The 10,521-nt window shown below is 40.8% G+C and overlaps 1 protein-coding gene across 7 annotated transcripts in view; it reads right to left on the bottom strand.

The window, feature by feature from the left end:
• Nucleotides 1–10,521, bottom strand: part of LOC102673797 — a 110,959-nt gene that overhangs the window by 5,271 nt on the left and 95,167 nt on the right. For 5 of the 7 annotated variants that reach the window (XM_031508286.1, XM_006610920.2, XM_006610922.2 and 2 more), the window contains 7 exons: nt 10,195–10,455; nt 9,802–10,104; nt 9,130–9,569; nt 8,679–9,058; nt 7,975–8,581; nt 7,077–7,874; nt 3,688–6,116 (listed from right to left, as the gene is read on the bottom strand). In XM_031508286.1, coding sequence (XP_031364146.1) covers nt 5,781–6,116; nt 7,077–7,874; nt 7,975–8,581; nt 8,679–9,058; nt 9,130–9,569; nt 9,802–10,104; nt 10,195–10,455 — 3,125 coding nt within the window. In that variant the 3' untranslated portion in view covers nt 3,688–5,780. Of the gene's footprint in view, nt 1–3,687; nt 6,117–6,632; nt 6,712–7,024; nt 7,875–7,974; nt 8,582–8,678; nt 9,059–9,129; nt 9,570–9,801; nt 10,105–10,194; nt 10,456–10,521 lie in introns of those variants that run through there. The other 2 variants (XR_421057.2, XM_006610923.2) reach the window with 2 other exon arrangements.

Below are 10,521 nucleotides of genomic sequence, written 5' to 3'. Positions count from 1 at the left end.
TTTTTTTATGATTCTTCGAAAGCAGGCGAAATCGGCTTCTTTTTTTAATGAAATTATTATATATATCAGACGAAGAACGTTTTCAGAAGAACGTTTGATTCTCTTTGATATTGATCGAATTTTGAATCTTAAAGATCGTTCGAGAAAATACGAGAAGATTTCTTGTTCGGCTAGGAGAGAGGATAAAATTGTTTGGAGAAAAGGTGAGATTATTTAAGGAAAAGCGGCGCGATAGCAGAACTGACTGTACTGAGTGTGATACGGGGACATTGGCGAAGGAGGGAGAGGGCATGCAGGGGCCACAGATCGGTACGCAGACCCAACTGCGAAACCTAACCTTCGATCGGTAAAAATTCGACTGGCGAACGGCCGGACCTTGTGTCCCATATAAGTCTTTCGCAACACGGTTGGTACACGTGTACGCGAGCCTGAAAGATCCGTGTAAAATCGAGCCCTCTGCCGATCTTAGGGCTCGTATTCGTCTCCGTGCCGAACTTTTCTCGAGAAAAAAAAAAGAAGAAAAATATCCAATAGTAGAAAATTCAATTCAAACGTACCTATTCCTAAAACATAATCCAATCGTGGAAAACAACGTTTCAAGAAATTTTAGAAATTTTAAAATTTAGGTTATCGTTCAATTAAATTAAAAATATTCCTCGATTCGTCGCAAGGAACAGGTGCAAACTCTTAATAGAAATTCTTTCGATCCAATCATTAGTCCGTTATGGAAGCGTGAAAAGAACGCTAAAAAAAAAAAAAGTAAGTGTTTCAAGCACCACTCCTCGGGTCGTAAAAAAAAAAAAAAGAAAAGAAGAGAGAGAAAAAAATATTAAGAGTTCCTCGAAGCTGTAGAGGATGGAAACCGAAGCGAGAGATCCGGGCAATTGGATACCCTTTCCACAAAGAATTGTTTCACATCCTCCGGTCCACGGTTCATAGCCTCGATCGCAGATGCAAGAAGCGTGATCGAGAAAGAACTAGACGGTCCAGTTCCCTGTCAATAACTGGAGCGACGATGCCGGGTGAATCGATCCCATTGACACCGGATTTGCCAGGAGCTTCTAGCCTCGTTCTACGCGAGTTGACCTACTGTTTCGCATTAACGTCGTCCGCGGTATCGGTAACTATATATCTTTCTCTCTCTCTCTCTCTTTCTCGTCTTATGTCACCATCCGTTTCCAATCATCCTTCCAAAATTCCCCAACGACAGTTTTATTTCGTTTAATTTTTCACAATTCTACTCTTTCGATTCGAGGTCGCCGCCTCGAAGATTCTTACGTCAGAATTTTCCTGTTATTCGTCTCACGTATTCTAATTTCCTCCTGGCTTCCCGTGTTCCACGAGAAGAAAGAGAGAGAGAGAGGTTGCGATCCTTCGACCGTTTTCCGCGAGACGGAGAGCGAATATCAATCAAATTATTACGGCAATCTGGTTCTCGTGACAGCCTCGGGAACAGACTCTCGACACAATGCGGCGTGTCGTAATCCATCGATCGAAAGACGCGTGAACACGGATGGATCACGGATGCGTCGTTTTCGTTTCGGTTTCCAGAGATCGTGCTCGAGTTTATTAGAGTCATCCTGACGGCTGTTATTAGCCTCGATGATGCTCGTTAGGTAATTGGCCGAGTTGTTTCGTCGGTGATTTCATTGAAAAACGGATTTTTACCAGGGTAATAATTATTCTCCGTCAATCGAGAAAAAGTTTTAAATTTGGCTCGTTTCGATATCGATATCGAGCATTCTTTCGCCTCGTTCCTTCCCTTTTTCCGATTATCCGTATGATAATTAAACCTCCTGTTATCCAGGTCCCCCTATAAATTTTAATAATAATTTTTAACCAAGTATCGGAAAGTGTATTTTTTGGAGGTAGCGCAATGCGGAGGAAACGAGCGAAGGAACGAAGCGATGTGAACCGCCGAGTATCCCGCTGTCAGTATCGTCAGTGGGTCAGTTAACAACGGGGTCAGCCGAGGGCGAATCCGGAGTGCGGGTCAGCCAATCACCTCGTGCGGTTCCGTCTTCCCGACAATGACTATTAACTGTATATGCACCCACAAAACCAAATTTGTCGGCGTGACTGGAGCGTGACCAACTCTTTTACACCCCTCTTCTCTAATATTTATTTAACCCCCTTCCATCTTCGATTACTTCGTTTCGATCTATTCAATTTAATCATCGATAGCCATCGCTCTCTTGTAATAAAGAACAAACACGATGATAATTCAAAAATTTCTTCTTTCAGATTCGATTACAAATTATTTTTGTCGTGTAACGTCGATTGGAAAATATTTCGTATCTCTTATCGTCGTCGTCGAATGGAATGGAGGGAGAAATGGTGGCAAATGAAGAAAGATTATTAACTCCGTGCATACGGTACCGAGCTTCCGGCTCGAGTCGCCTAGCGGTTGCTCTTTATCGTGAGGCAATTGCGACTGTGATTAATGATTCCAACGTTAATCTCCCAGCCTTTTGTTCCTCTTGACTCGTATATCTTGCGATACAAATATCAACCAAGCAAGCAGATTGAAACGTTAGAAAATTTCTAATTCCGACAAATTTCGCTCGACGGTAAATTAATTCGCTTTCGTTCATCGAATTATCAACCAATACTTTTAATAATAATATTTTTAATTTTTTTGTAACACTTTTAAACACTTCGTGGTTAACTTAACACAATAGTAAAAAATTGCAGGCAACATTATTAAAAATGATCGAGAAATTAATTCGCTTTCGCTTAGTTCATCGAATTATCAACGAATACTTTTAATAATAATATTTTTAATAATAATAATTTTCAATTTTTTTTGTAACACTTTTAAAACTTCGTGGTTAACTTAGGAGTAAAACGGCAACATTATTATTAAAAATGAGCGAGAAATCGATGTCGACGTCGAGAGAAGACGTTGGCCTATGGACCGCCATTGCTCGGAGGGGATGCCCTGACAGTTTTTCATTACCACAGATCTCCTCTTGGGAACTAGCCGGAAGACCAGAGTGCACAATTGCACCAGGTGGGGGATAAATAAGGAGTAGGTGGCTCGATGAGATGAGACGAGAAACGAGACGGAAGTGGGTCAGCGGGACTCTCGGTCGTGAGGGTCCGGGTTCATTTCGCCTCTTCTCGAGAGTTATGGCTTGCGCTGTCTAATGAAATAAAGCCTATATCAAGTCTTGTATAATCGAATTAAGTAACGCGGAAATCGAAAGAAACAGTAAAATACGATTTACTCGTGCCTTTTTTTTTTCCAAATTAATTTCAAACTTCAACTCTATCTCCATTTTTGTATATAAAAATTAATTATCGCACGATGAAGAATATATTTCTTATTTTGGAAAATTGATTTAACGTTGCCGATGATTTTTATAACATCGATGTTAAAAACGTAATATGGTTGAGAATAATCGACTTCAATTTCTTCGATAATTTTCATTTATATTTATACATACATAGATTTCTTTGAATATTTACAAGTAGTTCGTTCGTTCTTCTCGTTTCTTTTCTTTTTTTGGAACTCCCTGGTCTGAGAGGAAAATCAGGGCTTCTCAAGTCTTGAAATTCGTTTTCCTCCCACAATAACGCTTAACTGCTAATGATTATTTTACACTCAACATCGATAAACACTCAGGTAGAGCTAATAAATTTTTCTAGCGTTCTATTAAGATCTTTCTCAGCATTCTTCTTCTATTTTTGCCACTCATTGCACACATCTTCATCTCTGCTTAGCTATATTTCTGCTCGACGCGCAGACAGATTTCTCCGTATTTCCGTGCGAATCGCGGTTCCTCGATTAAATCTCTAACGAGTACGCGCTCTGGCAAAATATAAGTATAAATCTTTTTCATTTCCTCCTCCCTTCCTACCTCTCTTTTTTTTTTTTTATTTTCTCGATAAAAAAATATCTGCATTGTATATTCTCGTTTAAACTTAGATGGCCCCTCGATCCATGATACCATTGTTCAATTGTATTCAAGCGAGGGGAATCCAATTTTGATGTTTCGTTTATATAAAGGACGGATCCAATAGCGATGCAAACTCTTCTTACACTAGTCCTCGAATATAAAGAAGAAAAATTCAAAGAAAATAATCCTAACAAGTCTCGCACATTTGTGGAATACGTCTTCGACCTTCGATTACTCGTGTAAATGAAAAAATCTTTGTATCATCTTTGCCCTAGGATCTTGAAATATTGCATGCTATGACAAATATCGAACAGTGATATCATGCGATTAGGGTATATTTTTACAATCTGCTCTGCATCGTATTCGTATTCACGCGTTGTCTAGGTCGCTTAATAGGAAGTCCACGAGTGTCTGGAGTTTTAACAAGATCATCGACAAGATCGATAACTCAAAATCGACCTCGTCACGCTTTTCCTCTCTGACAAAGAAGTAAATAATAATAAAGAAATACGCGTACAATGCTCGTTCGACGAAAGAAAGAAAAAGTCTAGAAACAAGACAGGAAACATCGCATATTGCGCGAACAAATAATCAATGTAGTAATACGTAATACGTGAATTCAAGAATAAAGAATAAGAAATACATTCGTTTGACAATGCTGTTCGCAATCTCGGCGGGAATAAAAATCTTAGTAATCGTAATAATACTTTTTCTTTTATTTCTACGCAACAGTCTATAAGCCTCTTTTATACGAATCACGTTTCGTCTATGTTTTAATATTATTAATAATTAATTGTAAATCCTGTCCCAGTCGTCGCCATATTAATAATAAATTTTAGCGATTTTCAATTATAATATTCAGGACGCCTTCATTGTTCCCATTGTTTGCAAACCAGAGAAAAGAAGAAAATAAACGAAGGAAAATCTTTTCATGGATCGAAATAATGAAAATAGAACGCGGAAGAAAAGATCGATGAGAAGAAATCGTATCTCTCGAATAAAAGGCTTAGACAAGTAGAATTTACTCGTTGAAATAAATTCTCGGATATGATTAGATTTAAAAATACAAAATATAAAATCTTGTCTGTTCTTCGCAAATTTGTGCTCTCAGTTTCGTTCGACGTGTCCAAGATTATATTTTATCGGAACAATTAGCAATTTTTACGAAAGAACAAAGATAATTTGTGATACAAAAATAAGAAGAACGTTGCGCATCACCCGGACACGTCGAATTGTTGGGATAACAATGAGATCTCTTAAGCATCTGACGAATTTATAATAGGAGACGCGTGCAAAACGATAATATATCGAGCAAAACACTGAGATCGATATCTAAAATATAACGATACGATATACCTTGAGTATTATCCATTTTCTTGCAACGCTATTCTAATCCATCAGCGTGAAATTACATTACGTCGGATCGAAACTTTGTTGGAATGTACTCTGGATTCGCGTAATTTTTAATTCTCGCCCTTTAAGACGATCGTCTTTCCTCTCTTTCATTTCCCTATCTAATTACGTGTAATTTAATTAGAGCCTCGAAAGATACAACTGAAAATTTTTTCTTGTAGCCAAGCGTTTGTTTTATGTACATCTCGATGTATCCTGTGTCTCGTTAACCGATTGGGAGATCTTTACATTCTTTATATATCCTGTGTTAAAAATGAACGAAAAAGAGGAAAGAAATATAAAAGAAAAAGATATTTATTTAACTAAAATCTTAAATCTTACGAGACACAGAATGCATCATACTAAGTGATCTTTGGCTTTTGATCGCCAATTATTAATGAAACGCAGCAGTTCCTTACATTAATGGATATCGTCAACCGCGCGATCACATTTTGTTTCTTTCTTTCTTTCTCTTCGTTACTTATGCTATAAATACGCGGTATGCTTGCTGCTGTGCTCAAGGGCTGCAAGGACGTCTTGTTTCTGCCTCACGTACAATCTACCCTTTTTCCAGGGGTTCTGAAGTTGCAGCAGTTTGAAATCATCCCTCAGGCAACGCTCTCTAGCACCAATCACAGCCACCAAACAAAAATTTGGCAGCTCGTCAGCCGTGTAAACAGGGCCTTCTTGGCCTTTTAAAACTACCGCCATATTCAACTGCTTCACAACTAGATTCACAACTTCCCTGGCTGTGGTCCTCGGGGTAACGTGTAATTTGAGGCTGGTTCCGGAAGCCAGACCGGTTTCGTAGGCCGCGTAAACCTGAAAAAAATACCAAAAATTTAAATTAGATTCCGCCGTTGAATAGTTCGGATATAAAATTGTACAAATACAAATTGTCTGCATTGTAAAATCGGCATATGCAGTGACATTTAGGTGGCAGCGCAGTGACAGTACGTTGCTCGATGCATCTGGCTGTTATTAACGACAAGTATGATAAAGTAAGTTAAAAGTTAGTATTTACAAAAAATGAAAAAAAAAATAAAAAAATAAAAAAAGTCGCTTACCCAATATTAATAACGATTATTTAAAATGATATAGAGATAAAGAGATATTATATATGCACGCATTCAGATCAAAATTTTATTCATCTTCGCAAAATTCAATCCAATACCTGGATTAACACGAAGAAAAAAATTGTGTGTTATATGTAATTATTATAAAGCTCGGACGAAATTTCATGCTTTGCTAAATTGATAATACAAGAAAAGCGGTATAATCTGGAAAGCGCATCTGAGCAAAACAAGCACTGAAATTTAGCGGTGTGTGACGGCTTACTCATATGTCCGCTACATCGGTCTGCACTAGAAGACCAAGTGAGCTGTTTTTAACTACAATCGGGTTAGACTTGTGTTCCCTACAAGGAAAAATATTATTTAAACTCAATGAGCGGTTCTCCAAAAGGTAAAAATGATAAGCTTTGCGGTTTCAGAATTGGAACAAGTGTTACTTTAAGCTTGCGCAAAAGAATAATTCCTAAGTCTAAGGGGGAACAATCGTGACAAATTGTACACTAGCTTGATCCCACCACGTACTATTATACAATCGTTGCTTGCAAACGTGAACGTCGAGAATGGACGCAACGCTCGTCATTTCTTGTGTCGCAATGTTTAACGCACTCTGGGATCCCAATCCTGTTATTTCATTGCCTTTTCCTTAATACGTAAAACTCTAATTTCTTAACACTTAATACACGCGAAATCTTAAACGTGACATTATTACCTGAAGAATGCCTGGCAGAGGAGCCGGCATCATCGTCGCCTCGTCCTTCTCCTCCTCCAATTGGCTCTCCAACGAACCAGTAGTCGCCGTGGCCGCGACAGTAGCGGTGGGTTTGGTCGATTTGCTCTTCGCGTGTCCACTCTTGATGCAGACACTCGAGTTAGGCGTGGAATATTCATCGCTACTGAGCGAATGCAAACTATCGGAATTGGTGTTGTTGCTGACGCTCAACAGACTTGTCGTATTCGTCATTGCTGTTGACACGCTTAAGAGCGAGCCACCGTAGATGATGGGCTTTATGCTGAGTAAAGGACTGGTGCTGGCCGAGGCGGATGTGATCGTAGCCGATCTATTTCTAGGACTGTGTTTGTATTTCGTTAGGATCAAAGTGTCCTCGGATTTGGAGGGCGGTAACCTGGTGTTCTGCAACGGTACCAGATGGTTGTTGCTGCCAGCGCTGGTTGCGTTGCTAAGATTGCTGGCGCTACTCATGGGTAGGGAGGACTTTGGGGGTTCCGAGCCGGTCGACACGTTCGAAGTGTTGCTGCCTTTTCGAATGTACTGGCCACTGGGCAATTGTTGTTCGCTTTTACTGAATTCGGTGGTGAGTAGATTCGAGGAAGAATTGGACATGTTAGGCCCTGGCCAACTGCCTCGACCTGGACTAGATTTAACCAACTTCGGATCGCGTGGCGGTAATTGGAGCAAACTCCTCTTCAGACTGTTGCTGTTATTGTTGCTTTTGTTTCTGTCGAGGCTCAGCAAATGCTTCATCGAAATCCCAACTTGTGACGAGCCCTGCAGTTACGAATTATTACAGTTGTCTAAGATGATGTATTGGATTTTTTTTTTTTTTTTTTTTTTTTTTTACAGAGATCACAGGATTTGGTCAACTTACGCTCTGCTGCGAAAAGCCTCGATCTCTAGCGAACGTGATCACATCTATGAGCCACCTAGCTCCTTTCCACACGGTGTTCACTTGAGTCTGAAGATCCTGCAGCCTGGCCAATTTATCCTTCGCCACGCTTAACTCCAGAGAGCTAAAAGCTTCTCTGTGGTTGTATTGTGCTTGCGCTGTGTCGAGTTCCAGAATGCAACTTAATCTTGAGTATCTGTTGATCACATCCTTCTGATAAGTATTCAGATGGACCATTTCGAATACTTGAATAGGCAAGGACAGAAGATCGCCACGTTGTAGAAGGATTTCCCTGGTTCCAGGCACGCAACAAGCGGTTTCTGCAGGAGGCACAGCGATCAGAAAGGATACATCGTGAGTCAGATCGATAACTTCAGCGTCGTAGAGTCGATGGAGCAAGGAATCTTCGGGGCTAATTTCCATGTAATTGAACAAACGTCTTGCCGTAGCAGCGACCAGATCGACAAACAATTTTTGCTGTTCCGTACCTTGGCACTCGTTTGTTACGTTTTCTTTTTCTTCGCAATCTTTAACCGATGCGTCTGATGCGTGAATGCGCGTTATCCTTTTCAAATAATCCCATTCTTCGCTACAGAAACATAAGCGAATAAGAATAAGCACGAATAGCACGAGGAAATATCTACAGGAAAATATTACAATTTATTATAAGAAGATAGAATTCTTACGCAGAAACGTGTGGATTGTCACGGATCTTGCAATGAGGCAAAACGTTGGGTGATTTCGCGGGTACAACAACTTGAATAAGATCGACGCTACTCTGCATCTTCAAATAACCAAGATAAAGTCCTTTAGATAATTTGATACTGCTAACTTGATGATAAGTCATCTGCTCCTGTATACTGGCTATTAAAATATCCGCTACGTTACTGTCTTCGTGAATAATCACTTTCTTCGTGACTTTGCTGAGCGGCAACCATCTGCTGTTCAACACCGATATCAATTTTGGCGATTTTACGTAGTTCACTGTAGAGAAAACCAAAGTCCCTTGAACATCTCTGATAGGTTTATGATACAATTGACCAAGATCCTGTATACATAGTGCTGCCTACAACACATTTTCAAAATTAAACATTTGTCAACATCTTATTTTATACAGCGTAGCAAGAAAAGACGAACCTGCATTTGCGCAGCAGCTTGTAAGAGTTTTATCCTGAAATGATTGGTCGAGCTGCTGTGACTTTTCTCCATATCTTGACGAAGAATCTTAACATCGTCCCACGTACAACCAACTTTCATAAGCCAATGGAAATCGTTGTAAATACAGCTAGGATAAGTCTCGTCGACTTCGATCACAGGCAAGAAATCCTCGTTTGTCACCAACACTTTATCCTCGTGGTAGAGCAAGCAAGCGAGGAAGACACCGCGCCTCAAGTTCTTCTGGAACTTGCTCGTCGCCGTGAAGAGCTGCTTTATCGTTGTTTTTTTCTTGTGATTACGCCTCTGCACGGCCGGCGTCTCTTGGGTGTACTCTGGCCGTCTTATGTCCGTGAATAAAGTATTCAATTGTTCCAATCGGCCAGCAAACCTCGGCACTCGGCCGTCGATGTCCCTCCAACCTGAAACAACACTCGCGTATAATTTATCTACTCTACAAGTTTCGTTCGAAAACTTCGAATCTGGCGGAAACGATCGATAACGCGCAATGGAAATTTTAAACTTAACTCGAAACGCGATCGAGCGAAATCTGGACGCGAGCTAAATCTCGATCGATCTCTTCATTTCTCGGCTGTTCCATCGCGCGTTGCTCATCGATCTACAACGCGTCCCCCAAATTACAAATAATCTTACTACTGGGCGTAACGTGGGCAGGAGTCGAATTCCTGAACCTGCTGTAACCCTTTAAATTGCCGGCAGCCGCTCGAAAATAATACTTCTGCCCTTGAATCAGATCGTCGATCCTGCATTCCCTCTGCTTCATATCCAGAACCTCCCTTTCCCCGCAGATCACCGAGAAGTCCTCTTTGATACTCCATTGGACCTTGAATTTCGTGCAGATAGGAGAATCGTGGGAATCTGGCTCCTGGAATCTCACGGTCACCGAATTTGTTCCCGTCACGTCCACAGCCACCAAGAAGGGCATGTCCGGTGGTCCTGGAAGAAGGTTGACGCGAGGTCAATTCGGATCGAACATCGAAATCGAAATCGATCGAAAGAGAAGAAGAAAAGGAAAATGGATCTTACTCGCTTGATCGAATCCGAGCAACATTTTTCTAAGGGCTCTAGCTCTTCTCTCCCACAACGCGAGTTGCTTGTCCTCCGCGCTACCACCGCATCCCGTGAGATTGTTGTGCTGCGACGAGAAGCTTGATCTATGACTGGTCGGTGGTTCGAGAAGGGTAGTGCCGCCGCTACCGGAAGTACTCCCGCCGAGTTCTTGAACTCTGTGTTCCGCCTCCAACAGCAACGAAGCCAAATGACTGCCCAGGGACTCCGGAGATTTGACTATTTCGATGGAATTAACAAGAATTTATCATCTCGATGAGATTTTTCTCCAAATATCTTTTACCG

The sequence above is a fragment of the Apis dorsata genome, unplaced genomic scaffold, assembly GCF_000469605.1.
Source record: "Apis dorsata unplaced genomic scaffold, Apis dorsata 1.3 scaffold_82, whole genome shotgun sequence".
Classification (NCBI taxonomy): domain Eukaryota; kingdom Metazoa; phylum Arthropoda; class Insecta; order Hymenoptera; family Apidae; genus Apis; species Apis dorsata.
Note: the sequence above shows the minus strand (reverse complement) of the source record. Positions and strands in the feature narration are given on the sequence as shown.